The sequence below is a fragment of the Dipteris shenzhenensis genome, chromosome 22 (genome assembly GCF_047967505.1).
Source record: "Dipteris shenzhenensis isolate YYH24624 ecotype China chromosome 22, Dip_SZ_1.0, whole genome shotgun sequence".
In the NCBI taxonomy this organism is placed as follows: Eukaryota; Viridiplantae; Streptophyta; class Polypodiopsida; order Gleicheniales; family Dipteridaceae; genus Dipteris; species Dipteris shenzhenensis.
This window is the reverse complement of record NC_141617.1, coordinates 53,986,430-54,010,013: the sequence shown is the minus strand read 5'-3', so window position 1 is coordinate 54,010,013 and position 23,584 is coordinate 53,986,430. Positions and strand designations below refer to the sequence as shown.

Here is a 23,584-nt window from a genome sequence, read left to right as displayed (position 1 = left end):
GAGAACACCATCACCTTCTCTTGAAGAGGATAGTTTAGATGAGAGTTACACACACCTCGAGTATGATAACCCACGAATAGAATTACCTTCGTCTCTCCTTCAAGAACCTCTTGATAGGGGGTTCTCCTTAAGAAATGAAGGGAGAAATGAGTCCATCCAAGAGCAAGGCACTGAGTTTACGCCTTTAACTCAAAATCCCATACACATGGATTATTTTCCAAGTGCAAGAGGGAGAGAGGAGTCTCCTGTTGATAAGCTGGTTTCTCAGCTTAGTAATATGATTGAACTATCCATTTTGACAAAATTTGGGTCTAAGAGAGTGCTGAATTTTGGGGATGAAGATTTAAGTACCCCCTCGAAGAGAGCCAAATTTCAACCGTGAGAGAGTATAGAATTCCCAAAATATGATGGAGCAAGAGAGGCGGATAAAATCCTTAATTGGATTCGCCATTTTGAGCTATATTTTGCCCATCAAGATAAGACCGATCACCCGAGAAGCTTGCTCTTGCCACACTGTACATACAGAAGGATGCTTTGATATGGTGGTCCTCATTACAAACGGGAAAAGAGCATATTCTCCAATGGTTAAACTTTGTTGAGCAATTGAAGGTCACTTTCATGCCTCTGAGGTATGAAGAAGAATTGACCTTCTATTGGGAAAGGTTCAGGCGATTCAATAAGGAGAGTAACGCTGAATTTACAGCCAGGTTTTGGAAACTCTGAAAAGAGTTACTTGAGAAGAGTGAGAATGATAGAAGAAAGAAGAATTTAGCAGCGCTAGGCTTGAAAGTGAGGTATGAGGTTAAATGTTCAGCCCACCTCACTAAATTGGCGGAGATTGCTAAGAGCAAATTAAATCCTCGTAAACCCTTCAACAAAGGAAAGGAGAAAGCTATTGTACAAAAAACAGCCAATCACGTCCTGGATGGATACCATTTTCCCTCTCTAGAATTACCCAAGAACAGTGAGGATGATAGAAGAAATAAGTATTTAGCAGCCCTAAGCTTGAAAGTGAGGTATGAGGTTGAAATGTTCAACCCAACTACCCTTAAAGACCTCACTAAATTGGCTGAGATTGCTGAGAGGAAATTTAATTCTCGTAAACCCTTAAACAAATGAAAGGAGAAAGCTATTGTACAAAATGTTAACATCTAATCATGTCCTGGATGGATACCATTTCCTGCCATGATTGATGATGAGAAGAAAAAGCTGATTAAGGGAGGTAAATGTGAAACATAAGCCAGGGCATCCATGGAATAATTGTCCGACTCTATTAGCCAAAATTGCCAAGACCAATTCTATAAAAGACAAAAGTAAAGCATCGAAGCAGGAGGGTGAGGCTACCTACTCATCCTAGGAATCTGTGGTGAACGACAAGATCCGGTAAGGACACGATGAGCACTAGTGAGCAGTCCAACATAGGGGGGGAGGGTTCAGTGCCTCGACCACCACCACTACTGCCGCCACAGAATCCTGCAGATACTTCCTTGTCTCCCATGATAGCCATGTTGCAGGCTATAATGCAGATGAAACAACAACAATCTGAGGCTCTCTTCACCTGCATGAACTTCAGGAGATGTGGGAAGATCGTGGGTAGGCTGCCAGAGAGCGCGAAAGACTCACTCAAGAGGCAAAAGAAGAATGTGAATGAGAGGCTCAGGAAGCTAAAGAAAACGTGATCGGAAGCTCAAGAAGCCAAAAGGGCAGCTCAGGAAAGACTCATGCAATAGAGAGGCTTGGGAATCCAAGGAGCTCCGAGAATGTACGGCTTGAGAAGAGAAGGAAGAATTGGGACCGGCAGCTTCTCATTTCTCTACTCTGACCAACGGGGGGAGAAATGGAGAGACTTCCACCTCCGGCCAAGCCCTCCTTTTCAGGGAAGCTCAACATCATATAGTACGATGGTAAGCAAGAACCCTTAGTGTTGACTTCGTGGCTCAATCAGTTCGAAAGTTATTTTTTAGTGATGCTACAAAGGACAACGAGCGGTGTATCCTAGCATTCATGCACCTCACAGGCGAGGTGGTCAGGTGGTGGCTCAAGCGGTAGAAGGACCAATATGATGCACAGGAGGAGACACCTTTCTATAGTTGGACGGAATTTGTGAAAGATCTTGATCACGGTTCCTGCCACCGCAGTACTTGGATAGGCTCTAGAGTCAGTTCTATGAGCTATGCTAGGGAGACACTGAGAGGGTGAATCATTATGCCAATGTATTCACTCAGGTGTTTATACAGTTGCAGATGGACGACAATCAGAAGATTAGCAAATTTCTCCATGGGCTGTGACATACATCTAGTGGCATGTTAGAAGTTTTAGGCCACGGGATTATGGGTGTGCATATGAGCTTGCTTAGAATTTTGAGCTCATGCACAAGGGAGAAGGATCCAGGCAGGTCAATAGTAAGAAGTCTTAGGATTCCACACAAGGTGATGGGGGGAATGGGCTGTAGAAGAAAAGCTGGATGGCGAAGGATATCAATGGCTATGGCGGGCACTTGGATAAAGCGACACGAGCACTCTATGCCAAAGAGAACCAATGCTTCCCATTGTCATGTACCGGGCCATATTAAGGAAGATTGCCCGCATCACTAGAAACTTCTAATTGCAAGAGCTACGTCAAGTGCAGTTTCAAAAACCTCCGTAGTCATTGAGGAGCTTGATGAACAACAGATTATAGGGACAACCTCAATAGTCATACAAGAGCTTGAAGCTTAGTAGAAGGGGGAGCCTCGTCAGTTTCCCAATATGTTTTGGTTTTATGGACAGGTTGGTGGTTAGAAGGACCCTATCTTGGCAGATTCAGGCTGTTCCGAGGACATCATCTCCACCAAAGCAGCTCAGAAGGCTCAATTGCCTCTTATGCCAATGGAACCTATGACCTTGAATGGGGCATTTTCGGGGCAGTAGATAGAAAGCAACATGCAGGTAGCTTCAGCCACTCTGAAGATCTCAAGGCGGGTACACAGTTGGCTACACAGGGTCGTACCTACTCAGGCAACGGATGTCATCTTGGGAGAACAATGGTGGCACCAGATCCTATAGGATCGATAAGCAAAAGAGAGAATACAAGGTACAACGAGTTGATAAGAATCAGCCGTCACGTCAACTATAGTAGTAGAAAAGAAAGAGTACAAAGTACTTGTACCTAGACCTAGGACTAAGTGTCCTAGGTGTCACATAGGACTAAGTGTCCTATGTGGCCTAAAAGGCACTAAAACTATAAGTGCCTATATTTATGCCTACAAGGCACATGCCATGGCGTATAGGGCATCACTAGAACCACCAGAAGATGGCCTATGGGGACAAGAAGCAAATCCGGGCTCTGATACCACTGTAGGATCGATAAGCAAAAGAGAGAATACAAGGTACAAAGAGTCGATAAGAATTAGCCGTCACGTCAATTAGAGTAGTAGAAAAGAAAGAGTACAAGGTACTTGTACCTAGACCTAGGACTAAGTGTCCTAGGTGTCACATAGGACTAAGTGTCCTATGTGGCCTAAAAGGCACTAAAACTATAAGTGCCTATATTTATGCCTACAAGGCACATGCCATGGCCTATAGGGCATCACTAGAACCACCAGAAGATGGCCTACAAACCCCCCTCCATGGGATGGGCTGAAGTATTCTAGAAACGTCTCAGAATACCTGGTATTTTCTGATCATGGTGGTACATGTTCATCCAAAAGGATATAGCCACCTATGAATGTACAAGGTATGTCAGATCATGTAACGCTCTTGAACATAATGATAGTGAACTTCAATATGCTTGGTACGTGCATGAAACACTGGGTTACGTGCAATGGCCAAAGCACTCTGGCTGTCAGTGTAGACCATAGTGGAGGATGTTTGGCGAATACGAAGATCTGTAAGTAACTGGCGAAGCCAAACACACTCTACTGTAGCGGTGAAAGCTGCCTTGTACTCAGCCTCACAGCTAGATGTGGCAACTATTGGTTGCTTCTTGCTAAGCCAAGAGATACATGAATTGCCAAGCAAAAAACAATTGTTGGTATGTGACACTCTGGTGTCGGAACATCCTGCCCAGTCACTATCCGTGTAAGCATGCATGGTAAGTGAACCCTGATCACCATAGAAGAGGGCTAAATCTTCAGTGCCTCTGAGATATCTGAAGACTCTCTTCACTGCCCGCCACTGCTGTGAACTGGGCATGTGCCTGAATCTGCTGAGTTTAGATACTGCATACTGTAAGTCAGGTCTGGTGTGACATAAATAAATAAGGCATCCAACAGCGTGTGATAAAGAGTGATATCACATGGTGGGCTCCCATCATAGCCGAAATTTATTGGGCAAAGACTTGGCCTTAAGCATGCATCTGGCCATCTCCATAGTAGACCTGTTTTTCCTTTCAGGAACAGGATTATGCTAAGGAGTGTAAGGAGTAGTGCATGAGTGAACAATGCCCCGTGAAGACAAAAATGCATCAAACTCCTTTGAGATATACTCTCCCCCCCTATCTGTGTTGAGGGTGACAAGCTTGCATCCTGATTCATTCTCAACCATATTCAGCCACCTCTGAAAGCATGAGAACACTTCAGATTTAGCTTTTAAAGCATATACCCGAGCAATATCTAGTGAAGTCATCAATGAGAGTCATGAAATATTTGTACCCCCCAATGGCATTTGTCCTCATTGGGCCATAGACATCACTGTGCACTAGCTGCAATTTCCTTTGTGAGAGTTTTGGACAATTCTTTTGAAAAGGAAATCGATGCATCTTACCCAAAAGACAACCCTCACACACATGTTTGGAAACTGTGTGAGTTTGAGGTACATCATTAGCCATCTGCTGTGAATGTAGCTTTGCAAGAGCTCTATAATTGAGATGACCCATTCTCTCATGCCAAAGATGGGTTTCAGCAAGCTGTGAATCTGAAATAGCAAATGCTTCAATAGAAAGTGCAGTTGAGTGATGATCAAGGTGATAAAGTCCCTTTTGCAAAGTGCCAGTGAGGACTACGCCATTGTCATCATGAAGATCATATACTAGGCATGTGTATCCATCATAAATCACTCTGAATCCTGAAGTGGCAATTGCTGAAATTGAAATCAAGTTGACTTCAATTCCAGGCACAAAAAGAACATTTGTCAAAGTGACAGGATGGTTTGAAATGGATGTGAGCTGCACATCTCCAATTCCTTTTACAGCATAGGAAGCATTATTAGCACATGTGACAGTCCCCCCCTGAGGTGCATCAGCTAAAGAATGAAACAACTGTCTGCAAGATGTGATGTACTTGGAAGCATTACTATCAAATTACCAAGACTGAGCATCATTAGCAGTAAAGAGTGCATCAACTTTGGAGGGATCAAATGAGCAATGGACAGCCCATGCCCAATCATCCTAGAGAGCATGTGCATGTGAAGCATCTACTGGCTCATGGGATTCAATAGCATGTGAGGTATTAACTGTCAATCCTGCTTTCTTTTTCTCTGAAGCAATGCGCTTCCTGCATTCTGAAATGTCATGCCCATGCTTGCGACAATAGTTGCATGTTTTCTTCTTTGACTTATCTGCTGTATTTTTAGATGCATGGGAGGAATTGCAGTTGCTATGCGTAGATTTAGGCTTGCCCATAGGCTTGGAAGCCTTGCCTCTTCCTGTCTGCTTTGAAGCAAATGCACGATCAGGAATAATGGCTTGTCTATTAGCTCTACTTTGCTCTTCCTCCAAAAGCAAAGTAACTAGCTGATCAAAAGAGTAGTGGTCTAGATTATCCATGGCCACTAACCGAAGGGTTGTAGCAAACCCTTGATATGTATTTGGCAATCCATTCAATGTGGTACTAACAAGCTGAGAATTTGGCACCACCTCATCAATATTGGCAAGTTGTTCCATGAGGTCCTTGACCTTTGTCAGGTAGGCATCCATTGAATCACCTTCATTCATACTGACCTCCTGCAACTGTCTTCTTAAAAATGCAACACGTGCCTCATTGCGAATCTGATAAAGAGAAGCCAATTTGTCCCGAGCATCCTTTGCTGTCCTGCAAGACCGGATGTGTGGAATAATGATTCTCTTGCATGATAAAGCAATACATGAATGTGCATTTGCATGCATCCCATCTTGACTGTTCTTGAGTTGGGGGAGCAGTAGCAGTAGTGCTAGAAGATAAGGCATTAGGAGGAGTACTCCCTGCAGAGGGACCAGCAGTAGAGGCAACCACTGTAGCATTGGCTGGCCTCAGATCAACCCTAGAAACAATATTCCACAAATGCTTTGCAACAAGAACATGTTTCATGAGATAAGACCACATCGGATCGTTGGTGCCATCCAACTTATCATCTTCACGAAGAATACCAAATGGATCTTGATTGTTCCCAGCCATAGCAAATGTGATACCTTGAAAGAGACCTGAAAACTCAAAAGCCTCAAGGCTATCACTGCAAAGAGCTGGCTGTCCTAAAATGACAGCAAATATATGCAAATTTCCAACCCAAATCAAAGGGCAAATGCAGATCTGACCCAAATGTGACTGTGACAGGTAATGTTCATTGCAAAAACAGCAAATCTGGCAAAAGCCCCAAATTTAATGAGGGTAAATGGTTCAAAAAGAGGGCAAATGCAGAAAAGCCCCAAATTTTGCTGAGATTTTTGCAAATGTGACCCAATGTATGAAAATCTGACCCAATGTCTGATAATCTGACCCAATGTATAGCCTTAAGGCTTCAAACTGCAAAAGTAGAATTTACTGTCCCAAACACCAGTTGAAATTGAGCTCCCAACACAAAAGCCCCAAATTTTGTTGACCTGAGTGATGATGTGGCACAATGTGACAGTCTTGAACTTGAAATTAACCGAAAACTTCAATTTTTGGAAGGATTTCAGTTGTCAACCTTGTCCAAAGTATTGTATTGATAGGTTGAAGGTCCAGATGTCAAAAGCCCTAAATTTTCTGTTGGAAATTAGGGTTTGACAGTAAAAACTGTCAAAAAACAGTAAAAAACAAGATGGGAGCAGCCAATAGAAGCTTCAGAGGAGTAGCTGGAGAGGAGACACCTTCTGGAGAAGGTAAGTCGCCACCTTCTAGTGCCACAAACTGAAGGTTGAAGCTCAAATCTGGCTGGGAGATGGATCCCAAGTTAGTCGCCTAGTTGAGAGGGCCACCTGTGAGTGTAATGGAGCTGGATAAAGGGCTGTAGCAGCAGCTCGAGATGAAAAGGCAGCAGCAGCAGGGCTGGAAATGCCTCAAATCAGCCTCGAACTGTGTGTAGAGCTGCAAGGCACCCGTGGAACAGCCTCTAGACAAGTCGCGACTGGTAGGCGCCTAGTGTAGAAGCAGTTCGAAGTAATTTCCAGCGATGAAAGGCCTTGAACTGACCACAAAGAGCTGATATGGTCCACGAAAAAAACTGGAGCAAGGTCCTAGAGCAGTCGCCTCAGCTTGGAAACAGCAATGAGGCACTTTGTGACGACAAAAAATCTCTGGAAGCCTTGGACAGCAGCTAGAGGAGACGTACAGGATCTGGATACCACTGTAGGATCGATAAGCAAAAGAGAGAATACAAGGTACAAAGAGTCGATAAGAATCAGCCATCACGTCAACTAGAGTAGTAGAAAAGAAAGAGTACAAAGTACTTGTACCTAGACCTAGGACTAATGTTTTAGGTGTCTTAGTCCTAGGCGTCACATAGGACTAAGTGTCGTATGTGGCCTAAAAGGCACTAAAACTATAAGTGCCTATATTTATGTCTACAAGGCACATGCCATGGCCTATAGGGCATCACTAGAACCACCAGAAGATGGCCTGCAAACCCCCCTCCATGGGATGGGCTGAAGTATTCTGGAAACGTCTCAGAATACTTGGTATTTTCTGATCATGGTGGCACATGTTCATCCAAAAGGATATAGCCACCTATGAATGTACAAGGTATTTCAGATCATGTAACAAAGGGAACCAAGTGTAAAGCCTTGCGGAAGACTTCGAACTTGGGACGAGGAAGTGCCTTTGTAAACAGATCTGCTATGTTGTCCTCTGTGGGAAGATAGGACAACTCTATGTCTCCTGCTGACAACCGCTCAAGAATTTAGTACCTGCAGATCGGGATTCATGAGCTTAGCATGTAAGAAAGCCTAGATTTACTATATTTAGAAATGTGCTAAGAAACAGAAAAGAGATTGAAATAGCAGAGAACGAGGAATATTTGTATTACTCGAGAGTCTAGAGTGTGTCATCCATTCAGTCGGGCCTCTCTTATATAGAGAGTGAAGAGTCACACATGAAAAGGTGTGTACTCCAAAGTGTATGTGCATGAAGAGGTGTGTATCCCTTGTGAAGGGTGCGACCCTTAATGAGAGGGTACATTACAATGGTAGTGTCTCTTTAATAGAATGTGTCTCTTATGAAGGGTTGTGCCTCATAGGAAGTGTCCCGTTGAAAGGGCATATCCTTCCACAAGTGTCCATTCATCAAACCATCCATAAGTCAAGGTATAGAGAAAGGAATACGTCACATCCCCTCCCACTTAAAATAAGACCCTGATGGAAATAATGAACTGGTGTAGAAAATATCATGATAAATTCTGAAAATATTGCTGTAATATGTTAGGGTACTGCTGTAAGTCTTCATCAGATTGCCAAGCAGCATCGGAGTCGTCCAAATCTCGCCAAAGAATAAGGAATTCCGTGATAAGTCGATGTCGAGTCTCTCGCTGTCAATGGTCCAGAATACGCTTAGGAATAAGGAGAACATAATCGTCTTTGATTTCTGGGACGTAGTGACCTGCAGGAGGAATTGCTTTATCACCTGGAATATATGTCTTTCACCAAGAAATATGAAATGTCGGATGGATCTTATCCCATGATGGTGGTAATTCCAATTTGTAACTTAAAGGTGAATTTTTCTTGATGATCCGAAAGGTCCATAGTATCTTGGTTGCAACTTAGAAAACACACAGACTTGATCGCGATGTGGGGCTACAAATAACAGCACCATGTCACCAGTTTCAAATTAAAGGTTACGTCTACGTTTGTTGGCGGACCGTTGATACCGCTCTTGCGCTTTTCGCATATGATCCCTGACTTGGAGTAGAATATCTTGCATTTCTTGAACGAGTTGATCAGCTAGGTAAGCTGCATGGAATGGAGTCATGCTGATGGCACTATGGAAAGAGTTATGATAAGCAAACTAAAGGAGTGGTAGATACTCTTCCCAAGCTGCTAAGCGTGACTGAATATAATGTCGGAGCATTTCTTCCAGAACTTGGTTGACTCTTTCAGTCTGGCCATCTGATTCTACGTGGTAGGTTGAACTGAACATTATAGTTGTAGCCAAAGATTCGAACAGAGAAATCCAAAAGTGACTGGTAAACTTAGGATCTCTGTTCGAGACAATGTTCTTGGGCAATATGTGGTGTCGAAAGATATGTTGTATGAAGTGTTTGGCGATGTCCGGAGCCTGTGCACTACTTTTGCAAGCAACAAAGTGTGCCATTTTGGACATTCGATCAACAATTACCATAATCTGAGTGTTACCTCTGGATGATCGTGGTAGTGTTGTAATACAATCCATGGAAATACTTTCCCAAGAAGAGGTTGAAGAAGTCATGCTGGAAGTCGTCGGCTTGCTTTCATTTGTTGACAAGATAAGCAAGATGCAACCATTTTGATGACGTCGCTTTTAATCTGAGGCCACTACTATGTTGCACTCAGGAACCTGTAAGTCTTGTTGATGCCCGGATGTACAGCATAAGGAACTACATGATGCTCTTTTAACAAAAGACGTCGAACATCCTTGTCATGTGGTACACAGACGCGATCTTGATAATACATAAGGTCGTCCATATAAGAATAGGATGAGAAGATCTTCAGTTCGGAAGTAGAAGGTTGATCTTTCGAAAGAACTTGTACTACTGTGCCGAAGTCTTCTTAGCCTTAGATCCACCTAGTCTTGTGCCATGTCACCCTCACCAAGGACCTTGACCTTAATTCCTTTTTGATCATTTAGGTTGAGAGCATCTGCAACTACATTGCGTAGTCTTGGAATGTACTCAATGGTCATGTGAAAGTTGGCCAGAAAGGCTGCTGTCTTGTATGAAATCTTTCAAGCATTAATAGAAGGTTCCTTTCTTTGAAAAAAAAAAAGGTTGTCGAGAAACTTAACCCAGCGTGCTTGTCAAGCGTTCATTACTAGCTGAGTAAAGATATACTTTAGAGAGTGATGGTTTGTCTTAACCACCGAGTCGGCTCTCATGAGGCAATGTTTCCAAGATCAGTAAGCATGTACAATGGCAAGAAACTCCTTATCATAAACCGGGTATCTGGTTTGGATATCGGAATGTTTATGGCTGTTAAAAGCAATAACTTTGCCTTCTTGCATCAAGACTGCTCCTGTAGCGATGTCAGAAGCATCGGTCATGACCTCAAACGGAAGGTTTGGGTCAGCAATAGCCATAATAGGTGTGGTAGTGAGTGCTTGCTTGAGTTGTTGGAAATTATACTCTGTTTCGGGAAGCCACTGGAAAACTGCCGTGCCTTCCAATAGTTTGGACATCGGAGCTGCAATCTCGGAAAATTGATAGACCTTTGTATGGTAGAAGTTTGCCAAGCTGAGAAAAGAGCGGACATCATGAACTTTCTTAGGTGTCTCCTCAACTGCCGTAACCAACAGAAGTGAAGTCTTTGCTTGACGTTTACGAACCCACTTCTTTACTTGTAAGGCGGAGGCAACTAGAGTTGAAGGAGAGTGTCTAGAACCAGTTAGCTCAATAAGTTTTTCGTGGTGGACAAATTGTATAGTATGGCTGCGAAAACCGATTGATGGATCATAGTTGTAGAGCCAATGTTGTCAGAGTATGACATCATACCGAGAAAGAGGCATGATGTCGAATTTCAACTTGTCCATATAATGTTGGATGTGAAAGGACAGGTTTTTGACCCTGGTGTTACACAAGAAGGTAGTTCCATTTGGGAGTTCGATCTAATAGTCCATAGGACTAGGATTGGTGGTCAATTGAAGGCTTTTGATCATAGAACTAGCTAGGAAATTATGAAAGCAGCCACTGTCGATGAGGATAGTGACCGTTGTTTCATGAATCGATCCTTGGACGCAAAGTACTTGAGTGGCCAGGGAAGGTTCGTGGTTGCTGGCAAGGCTCACGTGGATGGTATTTGCCATTCGAACAGCTTTGCCTTTCTTGTCTTGTGCTGGGGTAGCATCTTCTGCTTGGGAAGTGCTAGGTTCCATATTGGAATTTTGCTTGGGTCGCTTTGGGCAATCGAACCATCTATGGTCGCCAGTGCAGATGGTACAAAGTGCTTTTGTACAAAGTGCTTTTGTGCTGGAGTTGTTCTTCTTGTCAGAGGCCGCACCGTTGTGTTGGTGATGACAATCATGACTCTGCGAAGAGGAAGAGGCGCGATCCTTGGAGGAGTGCTTCTGTTGGGATCTAGCATACGATTTCTGAGGCTTGTTAGGATCTTGAGACTGTCGATGACCTTGATTACCCGTGTTTTTTCTTAACTTTGAGTTTTCTTGAGGGCGAGCACCCTTGGCCTTAGTAGAGTTCTGTGATTTGTGCTTCCTTGTGTTTTGGAAATCTGTAATGCCTTTGCGTAAGCAATAACGCCAGCAGTGGTGGTGATGTTTGCTTTGAGGACGAGGGATTTAGGCCTGAGATGAAAGCATGAAGGCAATCATCATCAGTCAAACCATCGATCTCCAGCACCAATGTGGTGAACTGGGAGATGTAGGAAGACAGGGAGCTCGTTTGCTCCAACTGTCGAAGTTTTGAGCGTGCTTGGAAGTCCGCATTAGTAGGTATGAATTGCTTGCAGAGCACGTGTTCAAATTACCACACTTTTGCCGTCCTTTAAGCGTCCTTGCTACCATAGAAAAGCTGTATCTCTGAGGAGAGAGGCTGCCAAGGCAATCTTCTTGCCTTTAGTGAGGGCGACAATGTCAAAGTACATGCGCATTTTAGTGAGCCACTGGTCAATTGTTCGGCGATTTTGTTGATGAGTGTAGGCTTCCGGTAGTTTTATGTCAAGTCTTTTAGTTTTGGAAGCTTGAAGTAAGCGGTAGAGGGCACTAAGTTCAACGTGTTCTACCTCTGGTGGGATCGGGTCCACATAGTTGTCGGGTGGCATCACGTCATCCTCTCTATGTGTGGAACTGCGAAAATCCTGGCGTTGTTGGACTTTCTGGACCAAATCAGAAATGCTGTCCTGAAGCTGAGAAATTTGAAGTTGAAGAAATGCTTCGCCATGTATATTTACTTCAGGGGTCTTTTTTGGATTAGGGTCGCTTATCTCCGGAGAGGTTGCACGCGAGCGGTTCGACATGTCTAAGGTCCCTGTGAGAAAAGCACGAGACTGCGCTCTAGTTCGTACCATTCTTGGAAGAAGATCCGGACTGCTCCCTGAGATTTTCTCATGTTGGAGGGGGCAAAATGGACAGCGAACTCGTCAGGAATATCAGGTTTTGGGTATCTACGTGTCTCGTGCAACACAACTTGGACTGTGCTGAGGAAGTAGTGTAATTGAGGTGCCTCACGCAGCAGATATAGGATGTGGTCCAAGTCACTGGAAGGGTATGTGACACAAAAGACCCACGATGCAAAGGCTCCAAAGTGGGCTGGTTGTGTAATCTGAACATGATATTGAGTGATAGGTGATGTCCATGGTGAGCTTGCAGGGGCTGGGGCATTACCAGGGGTTTCCATGTTTTAAGGAGAGGGCTTTCATTTGCTGTAATTTGATAATGAGCAGCAAATATCAATATGAAAGAAAATCCTTAGAAAAAAGAATGGAAAGAATCCACCTGGCGTAGATTAGATCTGCCAATTAGAGGCAGATAGGGCGTTGGCAGAGGCGTGTTGTAGAAAAGGGCAGATTTCGTGGAACCTGGCGCGCTTTTCCTGTGTTGAATTCAGTGGCAAGTACCTGTGGGGTGCTAGGAGCAGGAGCGGGCCTGGCTGGTTGGAATTGGAAGGCAGGAAAAGGCCGCTGTTCACAGGCTAAGGTTGCGCGATGAGCCAGCAAGAACCAGGCTGGTCTGAATCGAGATTTACGGGCAGCAAGGGCTGCTGGTTGCAGGCAGTTATGGCGATGACCCAGCGAGAGCTGGCTGCTGCAAAACGATCTAGAGTATGCAAGATGGAAGCTAGACGAAGGGCACAGCCTGCTTGCAAGAAGATGGCGAAAAATGTATGGCCATTTTGGAGCGGAGAAGGCAGACGGGAAAACGGGATTTGATTTCGCCTTTTTTTCTGGTTGATGGTTGCCAAAAATTAAAACGTGGGTTGTCTTGAGCCTAGGGTGACCTAGGGTTAGGCTTTGGGTAAGGGGCTGGTTGTCCCTTTTTAGGCCTCTAGGGACCTCTTTATAAGTGGGTGCTTGGTGCCAAAGGGTGTGCCTATTCTAAGGGGTATGACCCTTGGAATAGGTGTACCTTTTCATGAAAGGATATATCCCTGTTTGAAAGGGGGCGTCCCCACAAGAAATGGTGTGTCTTTTTCACGATGGGGTGTGTCCCTTGGGTGCGGAGTCAAAAAATCTTCATGAAAAGGTGCATCCAATGGTGAAAAAGGTGCGTCCCTTGGTTTTGGGACAGCCCAGGCACATCAAAAGACACGATTTTTGTCGTGTCCATTCACATCAACTTGTGATGTGAGGAAGATGGAGAGGCCACTGATGACTTAGGTGGGGTTTGCGCTAAAAAATGTTACGCTCATTCTCTCCATCTCTTCCATGCACAAAAGTGTGTGGATATCCTTCTAGCGGAAGTAGAGTATCAGATAGGCGCTAGAAGGTGGGAGGCATTTTCTACAGGCAGGAGCAAAATTTGCTCTGATACCACGGTAAGAAATCCTAGATTTACTATATTTAGAAATGTGCTAAGGAACCGAAAGGAGACTGAAATAGCAGAGAACGAGGAATATTTGTATTGCTTGAGTGTCTAGAGTGTGTCATCCATATAGTTGGGCCTCTCTTATATAGAGAGTGAACGAGTCACACATGAAAAGGTGTGTACTCCAAAGTGTATGTGCATGAAGAGGTGTGTACCCCTTGTGAAGGGTGTGACCCTTAATGAGAGGGTACATTACAATGGTAGTGTCTCTTCAATAGAATGTGTCTCTTGTGAAGGGTTGTGCCTCATAGGAAGTGTCCCATCGAAAGGGCATACCCTTCCACAAGTGTCCATTCATCAAACCATCCATAAGTCTAAGGTATAGAGAAAGGAATACGTCACAGATCGTGACATAGCAGCCATTTATGGATTCATGAAACAGATATCCAGATTAGGATTTATCAGCTAGGTATACCACAGCCAGTACACCTCCATCAGTACGACGGGAGTCCACTTTCATATACTTGTTTGAGTTTCACCAAAAGGGGATGTCACGGGCATCCTCAGCCTGTGGAATGCTAGGCTGCCGTGTGGGCTGCCCAATCAGCAAGCAGCCACCTTAACAGCCATGTGGATTGCCATGCAAGCCATGCAAGCAGCCACGTTAGCCGGCTGCCACGTAGGCAGCAGCACACGTAGGCAGCAGCCAGCTCATCAGCCAGCACAACACAAGCGACAGATCAGCAAAGGCACCACATTAGCAAGGGACAAGCGGCACCACATCAGCAGCCACGTGGCAAGTTGGTGCAGCCAGCAGGTCGGCCTGCAGTCTGCCAAGTCGGTGGGCGGCTGGAAGATGGTCGGTGCATTTCCAGGTCCAATGGGGAATACAAAAGGCAGCCCCCTTGGCCTTCATCTCCATCCCACAGCTGGGCATCACAGCCTCAGTTCAGCAGCAGTTAGGCCTCCTTGCAGCAGACCAGTAGGGTGCCTCAGCCTCGACAGGGCTCTAGTGAGGATTCGCCTCCTCTAGGTAGTCCAGTTTTGCATTGAGGGTTTTAGTCCTTCCATACAGTTGTATTCAGCCCTCTGGGCATTAGCGCACAGTTAGCATGTTGCTCATATATTTGTGCATAAAACACAGAATACCAAAGTAGACAGTCTTCATAAGTTTTGTTTTTATGTTCTTCTGGGATTAGATGATGCATATGCCATACAATTGAGCCTATATATATTTTGTTATAGGTTGATGGTTTTAAGTTTTTCAGTTAGGCTTTTGAATTCAATAACTATTTTGTTGTGAAGCTTGGAAAGCATCTAACTCTGATGACTGCACAGGTATATTTTGTGCTTTGTGTTGGCTTGTGAAGCATGGTTTTGCTCAGAATTGTTTTGCACTCTCCCCAGCTTGATCACCTCTCTCCCTCTTTTGCTTCTCCTTTTCTTTTGAATCATAAAGTTGCTATGGCTTCTCACGCTGGTTTTGTTTCTATGATTTCTTGTTTTAAAGGAGCCAAGCGGCAGAACAGTAGCACTCGACTTTCTGTCAGTCAGGGCATTGTGGAGGACACCCCAGAGCTTCTATCAGGGTTTGCAACACTGGGTGATGAACCGAGTGATTCAGCTGTTGGGTATCCTCAGGGCTACTGGGATTCGGATACATATGAAGATGATGAGGATCCTGGTTACCACAGACAACCAATTGAAGATGAGGCTTGGTTTTTGGCTCATGAAATTGACTACCCAAGTGATGACGACAGAGCTAAGCCCAATATGGAAGGAGCAGGTAGTCATTCCAAAAAAGGAGGGGATAATCACGAGGATGATGAGCTCTCTCAAATAGAAGAAGAATCATATTTTTCAGGGGAACAATTCTATAAAGCAGGTCAAAGTGAGATAAAATCCATTGTGGGTCATGATGGTGCCAGCATGACAAACTTTTTTGGCAGTTCAAGCCAGAACAATTTCGTAGATTTGAGCCAAATTGGAAATATGAATTATGATGGTCAGCTTATGGATGCAGAGGAGTTGAACTTGATGAGGGCAGAGCCTGTGTGGCAAGGGTTTAATTCTCAGGCAAATCAACTTGGTCTTCTCAGTGGGGAGAAAAGTGTTCACGGTGTTGGAAACTCTCAAGAAGAATATTCTTCTGAAGTTGACGATGAGAAACAGGGGTCTGCGAGATCTAGTGGTGCTGGAATAAGTAGTGATGTGGCAGATCTGGGGAGCGAAGCAAAAGATAGCATGCTCGCAGCAGTGACTAGTGAATGGGAGAGAGAGAGTTTGCAGGAGCAACAAGTGCAAGGGTACCAAGTTACTGAGTTGATGTTGGCTCAAGACTATACATTACAAAATTTTGGAAATGATCGAGTAAGGCATTGCAGTGATTTTCATGGTGAAAGTAATGGTACCCTCAGATGTTCAAGCTCAGAATGGTTACCCAAGGGTGTGTGCATTGAGAAACACAACCCTGAGAGCAGCAGCTCAAGACCATTTAAAGTTGTAGATGGCCATCCCTATAATTTTGAAGAAGAGGGTTGTGGTTCCGGGTTTGGTGGTTTCTCTTTTCCATCTCCTTCAAGCACTTGTGATTTGGCAGCTTCCAAGGCAGATTCTGGAAAGTCTTTATGGTTGACAGAAAATATTCTTCTAACTGAAGATACGGATGTTTATGGTGCTGCTATTGCTGGTCCAGATGAGACATTGGCATCTTGGAAACGGAAAAGCAATGATTCATCACCTATATTGAGTCCACGAGGGGAAACATTTCTCAATGCAGCTTCTTCTGTGCACTCTTCTGTTTCAGCTCAATCTACTGACGAATCTCTCTCACGTGAAGCAAAAGAGAAAGAGGATGAAATTCCTCCATATCGTAATCAAGACACAGATGCAACACTCGTAGATGATGATGAAGCTGCTGCTGTACAAGAAGAGTTTCAGCAAATGAAAGCAGAAGAAGATGAATATGAGATTTTCAACCTGAGGATTGTCCATAGAAAGAACAGGTTCCTCTTTGTGCAAGCTTTATCTCTTAAACTTACCTATATTTTTCTTTCTTTATGAGCATGTGGTTTAACTTCTGGTCTTGAAATTTTGCATATTGGTTGACACATTTCAATTATCTTTTGTAGAACTGGATTCGAGGAGGAAAAGAATTTCCCAGTAATGCTAAACTCAGTGGTTGCTGGACGCTATCTTGTCACTGAGTATTTAGGGTCAGCAGCATTTAGCAAGGCCATTCAAGCACGTGATCTACAAACAGGGATGGATGTTTGCATGAAGATAATAAAAAATAACAAGGATTTCTTTGATCAAAGCCTTGATGAGATCAAGCTTCTGAAGTTTATCAACAAAAATGACCCTGCTGACAAGTACCATATTCTACGGCTGTATGATTATTTTTACTACAGGGTAAGCCATTATTTTCTGATTAGTGTTTTTACTTCTGAGTCCCTTCAACCTCATTTCATCGACTCTTGCTTACAACTCAAAATTTATGGTGTTTTAGAAGCATTTTTGTATTTTCACTGTTGCTGGAGGCAGTTAAGGGCTTTAGGAGAATCAGACATGCTGTTCATCAGGTTTATCTTGTCCAACAGCTCATATGTCCATTGCTGCCATGGTTGCACCCACTCCCCCCACCATTAAAAGAAAAACACAACCACCACCACCACTTGTCTCCACATGTCAGCAACAAAAAATGCTTTTGTTGCCATTCAAATACAACCAAATATATTTGTTTGAAAAAAACTATGAGCAGAATATCATTGCAAGGTAAAGAGTGAGCATGCATTTGCTGAATTTGTATCTGTAGTTGCGTGCTGAACCTCAATGTGCTTGGTACACACATCAAACACAGGATTTTGTGCAATGGCTAAAGCACTTTGACTGTCGCAATAGATAATGGTGGGAGATGTTTGACCAACATCCAGATCTGCAAGTAGTTTCCGGAGCCAGATACATTCCACCGTGGCTGTAAAAGCTGCTATGTACTTGGCTTCAGAGCTAGAAGTAGCAATTGTAGAATGTTTTTTGCTGAACCAAGAAATACATAAAGCTCTAAGCATAAAACAGTTGCCACTGTGCAACACTCTAGTGTCAAAGCATCCAGCCTAGTCATCATTATCTGTGAAGCATGATAGGTGAAGAATTGTGGTCCAAACCTTGAGTGCCTTTCAAGTATCAGAGGATGCTTCATAGCCTGCCAATGCTGTGTACTAGGACTATGCATGAATTTGCTCAATTGAGAACTAACATACTGAAGATTTGGCCTAGTGACACAGATATATCTGGCACAACAGCCTACTGATAGAGAGTGGCATCAAATGACGCAACATCATCTCATGGAGAAACAGAAAACAGGTGTAGAAACTGCTTTGCAGTCCTCAAAATGAAATTTCTGTAAGAGTTAATACCTTGCTCGACATGAGCAAGCTGAATGCCGAGATACTAGTGCAGCTAGCCCAAATCTGTCAAGCAAATGCCTGCAGCAAAATCGGCCTTGAAGGCTGCAATATGCTGAGTGGAAGGTCCAGTCAAGAGCATATCATCCACATATAGAATAAGAATTAGCAAACTTGCACACATAGAGAGTGCTCTCTGTAGGGCTGATTTGGGATGGGCATCTCTTCAGCACAGCAGTTTGCTCCCGTGTTGAAGGAAACTCATTTTTTGGAGTTCTACCAGACTTGGCCTTGCATCCAGAGTAGTGGTTGTGAACCAGGTATTTTTGGCTACTTCCTGGTTTGTTTGCTCAAGTTGGTGCAGATCTAGAGGTTGTATCTCTCAGTTCATGAGACCTATCAGAAACTTCCTATGGAGTGGGTTAGATGGCACCTTAGATGTTGTAGCCAGGGTGGCTTGGGAGACCCTCATTCTCCCCACAGGGAAAGGAGGTCTCAATATTATTGATCGGAAATTGTAGCGTATGGCCTTGCTCTACAAGTTTGTAGTGAGAGGATTGATGCCTGGACAGGAGCCTTGGAAAGATTTTTTCTTACACAGCATTCAATCTTGTACACCTTCTCATGGGGGAGATTGGATGGACAGCTCGAGATGGATCTTTACTTCAACCCATCTTAGATCTCCCTCTTTCCCTCTCATGGCTGCCATTCTGAAAGCTTGGGGCAACTTCAGAGCCACTCTTTGGAGAGTTCGACCCTCCTCTCGCGAAGAAATAGACATGCAACCTATCATGTGGAATGACTCTATATTGGATGAGCATGGCAAATCGCTAGGAGTGTCACATTACATGCAGTGGTTTAGATGGGAGAGGGGATCTGTTTCCACAGTAGGTTCGTGGAAGGATTTTAGGAAGCTTCCAGAGGATCAGAGATTCTTATCAGTTGGCTACCTTAGAGGGAGTGCAGTCAGGATGCAGCAGGTAGAGGCAGCCATTTCAGCAGAGTGGATAGATACAGATGACATGCTGATCACAGAGTCCACTTGGTTGGGAGCTTTCACGGGAACGGGTATTCCTTTACAGGTTATTGCCTTGCGGGATGCACACCTTTGTCTTCGATGTTTAGTGGGGAGGCAGACTTCTCAGATCTTCAGATGATATTCGTTTGGAGGTTGCCTTCTAGCGTGTTAGGATTGTAGGTTACATGGAGTGGGGCACAGACTCATAATGGTATCTTGATTCTGACCGTGTTCTCCTAGCACTTGGGTCTTGGAGACTTTGGTTGTATGCTGGTTCTCCCATTAGGTTCTTATAGTGGGATCTAGGGAAGTGGGAATGGATTGATGAAGGGCACCGAGAGAAGAGCACCCCCTTCTTTCGTTACACAGTCAGAAATGCCAAGAGATTTCACCTTAGCAGTAGAGGTTGGAGGCCCTCCAGAGCTCCTCATTGGGATAGTTTCCAAATTTTTACAGAGGTGCGTAAAAACTTTTGGAGGAGGCTCTGGAAATCTCTCAGGAATAGAATTATCGATGTCACGCAGCAGTTGAGTCAGTTCAGCATTGCCTTTGGGAGTGCAGACAGGCGAGTACAATCTGGAAGGGTCTTGCTAGGATATTTAGCATATTTCATAGAGTACCCGTCTTCATGACTTGGGGATGAGTGGCATGGTTATCTCTTATTGGCCCTCATGTGTTTTTCGAGGGACATGACTTAGACTCAGCCTTCATTATACGACGATACTCTGTGGAGTCATGTTCTCTCCAGGATGTTCCCTTCACTCCTTTCAGAGCTGCTCATGCCTCGGTAGACACATCATGGGAGTTTTTGGCTAGCATTGCAGCTTGGCATATTTGGAGGGCTAGATGTACGGAGGCGATGGAGGGTTCCCAAGTTCACCCTTCCCAGTCTATGGCCAGTATATGGAATGATACTATACACACATTGATGGCCATCTGGGCGAGCATGCAGGGATGCTCTACAACAGCTATAGCCACGAGAGAGTCTTTTTTGAGAGTTTGGAGAGGATCTCCTTTCTTCTCTGAGTTTCCTTCAGGGTTGAGGTGGCATTTTCAGCCTCCACCTTGGATTTTTGTTAGCTCTTTTGAGCTGGTTTTTTTCTCATGCATGGCATGATGTACTTCCGCATTAGAGCTTGCTCTTGCGGTTTTCATTAATGAAGTTATTTTTTTGGCAAAAAAAAAAAAACTAAGGTTGATTTGATGTGAACAAATCTTGGCATACCATTTGTTGGATGCATACTTCAAACCATACAATGCTTTGTGCAAATGGCATATCTTATTTTCAGACCCTTTGTCTTTAAAAACAGAGACATAGACCTCTTGTAAATCTCAATGAAGGAAAGCAAGTCCTTCCGGGAAAAAAAGGTGAGAAGAACCTTCTATTAATGCTTGAAAAACCAACCGTACAAGTCAGCATTCCAAGAGGCACTGATCATGGCGAAAATGAGAAAAAACTGGCTGTTCAAAAAACCATCCTGTTTCGAGAGAATCTAATTCATTGCCCAGGGAATCTCTGGAATAGGGACTAACAACCAAGGTGGAGGTCTATACATGACGTCAGTGGGGATGTCATAGTAGCTAGTCCCTGCTATGCGTGATGGAGTTTATGGTTTTCAATCTTATGAGTCACTATCGTGAGATTGAAACTGCACTATGTTGTGTTTTTAGAGGATGAGTTTGGGAATGTTCCTAGATTCATCTAGGTATATGCTTGTGCCGTATTAGCGGACATGTAAATTTCACCTTGTGAAGTTTTCATCCAAGTTGTGGCTTGCTGGTATTGCGATAATTCTTTTTCTATCTTAAATGGTGCGTTGCTCCATCAGCTAGATTTAGATGCTTGCTTGGGAGAGACTAAAATGAAATCATTTAGACTTCATAAGAAGTTGTAGCTTGAATGAAGAGATTTGGACTACTTTTTGATTAGCCTTCTCCTTTAGTGCTAGCCTTCGTCATGGGTGAGTTTGCCCTTCACCTCCGGAGTGTCGACATAAACTTAATGTGAAGACTTTGTATAAATGGATGCTCAAGTATGTGTGGGTGTGTGGATTTGTATGTGTGAGAGCATATTTTTATACTATGGTCTACACTCATTGTTGGGCGTTGATGACGTCAGTGGGGATGTCATAGTAGCTAGTCCCTGCTATGCGTGATGGAGTTTATGGTTTTCAATCTTATGAGTGACTATCATGAGATTGAAACTGCACTATGTTGTGTTTTTAGAGGATGAGTTTGGGAATGTTCCTGGATTCATCTAGGTATATGCAACGAAAACCTAGCGTGGTAAAAAAAAAAAAGATAGCGGCATGCCAAGCCTTGCAGAAAGGCTTCTAGCTTTCAGCGGTCACCCTAGATCCTAACGTCCCTCACTCATAGATGGCACATAGGGTGTAAAATGTTATCTTGCTAGATGGTGACAAGGGTGGCCACCTAGGGGAAACTTGATGGCCTCCCATTACAAAAATGTAGAGCGGGCAACCCAGATGTTCCAAGCAACGATGTTGGACATCGTCTCCCATATGCTATCCTTTGGCAAAGGCAGCGGGTGTGGGTTGCAGGATCGAATGAAAGAGAGAGAGACTGCAGATAGCAAAGAGTCACTGAGTTAGCCGTCACGTCAAACTTAGATAATGAAAAATAGGAGTACAAGGTACTTGTACCTAGACGTAGGACTAAGTGTCCTAGGTGTCACATAGAACTAAGTGTCCTATGTGGCCTAAAAGGAACTAACACTACAAGTGCCTACATTTATGCCTACAAGGTACATACCATGGCCTATAGGGCATTACTAGAACCACCAGAAGATGGCCTACAAACCCCTCTCCATGGGATGGGTGAAGTACTCTGGAAGCGTCTCAGAATACCTGGTATTTTCTGGTCATGGTGGCACATGTTCATCCAAAAAGATTTAGCCACCTATGAATGTACAAGGGATGTCAGATCATGTAACAAAGGGAACCAAGAGTAAAGCCTATCGGAAGGCTTCAAACTTGGGACGAGGAAGTGCCTTTGTAAACATATCTGCTATGTTGTCCTTTGTGGGAAGATAGGACAACTCTATGTCTCCTGCTGACAACCGCTCCCGAACATAATGATAGTGAACTTCAATATGCTTGGTACACGCATGAAACACTGGGTTATGTGCAATGGCCAAAGCACTTTGGTTGTCAGTGTAGACAATAGTGGAGGATGTCTGGCAAATACCAAGATCTGTAAGTAACTGTCGAAGCCAAACACACTCTACTGTAGCAGTGAAAGCTGCCCTGTACTCAGCCTCAGAGCTAGATGTGGCAACTGTTGGTTGCTTCTTGCTGAGCCAAGAGACACATGAATTGCCAAGCAAAAAACAATTGCCAATATGTGACACTCTGGTGTTGGAACTTCCTGCCCAGTCACTATCCGTGTAAGCATGCATGGTAAGTGAACCTTGATCACCATAGAAGAGGGCTAAATCCTAAGTGCCTCTGAGATATCTGAAGACTCTCTTCACTGCTTGCCAATGCTGTGAACTGGGCATGTGCATGAATCTGCTGAGCTGAGATACTGCATACTGCAAGTCAGGTTTGGTGTGACATAAATAAACAAGGCATCCAATAGCCTATTGATAAAGAGTGATATCACATGGTGGGCTCCCATCATGAGCTGAGAATTTGAAGCCAGGGTCCAGTGGAGTAGAGATTGGCTTGCAATCCTCAAATTGAAAACGATCAAGGAGCTGTCCAATATACTTGGATTGAGACATCATGATACCCCCCTCAACATGAGCAAACTGAATGCCCAAATAATAATGGAGCCGTCCCATGTCTAACATGTCAAAAATCTGCTGCAAATCAGCCTTGAAAGCTGCAATTTGCTGAGTATTTGGGCCCGTGATGAGCATATCATCCACATATAAAATCAGCACTAAAAAATCAGATCCACTCCCACGGACATTGAAGGTTCCCCCTAACCACAGTTAGTGGTTGAGTTAGTAACTGAGTGAGCTTTACCTTAGGTTTTATCATGTTGATAGCGCTCTGTATCTCATTCTTGTAACTTCTATTCAGATTGTAACTGAGCTCTCATTGAGTCCATCCACTCTTTGCTGTCAAAAGCATCTTTATGGCAACCAGATTTGGCCTTTAAAGGATATACCCAGCAATATCTTGTGAAATCATCAATGAGAGTCATGAAATACTTATACCCCCCAATGGCATTTGTCCTCATTGGGCCACAGACATCACTGTGTACTAGCTGCAATTTCCTTTGTGAGAGTTTTGGACAATTCTTTTGAAAAGGAAATTGATGCATCTTACCCAAAAGACAACCCTCACACACATGTTTGGAAACTGTCTGAGTTTGAGGTGCATC

General features: G+C 43.9%; 1 protein-coding gene across 2 annotated transcripts in view; it reads left to right on the top strand.

Moving 5' to 3' along the window:
• Nucleotides 1–23,584, top strand: part of LOC147888295 (uncharacterized) — a 62,502-nt gene that overhangs the window by 7,204 nt on the left and 31,714 nt on the right. For both annotated transcript variants that reach the window (XM_087393122.1, XM_087393121.1), the window contains exons 3-4: nt 15,321–16,815; nt 16,942–17,221. In XM_087393122.1, coding sequence (XP_087249248.1) covers nt 15,321–16,815; nt 16,942–17,221 — 1,775 coding nt within the window. The remainder of the gene's footprint in view (nt 1–15,320; nt 16,816–16,941; nt 17,222–23,584) is intronic.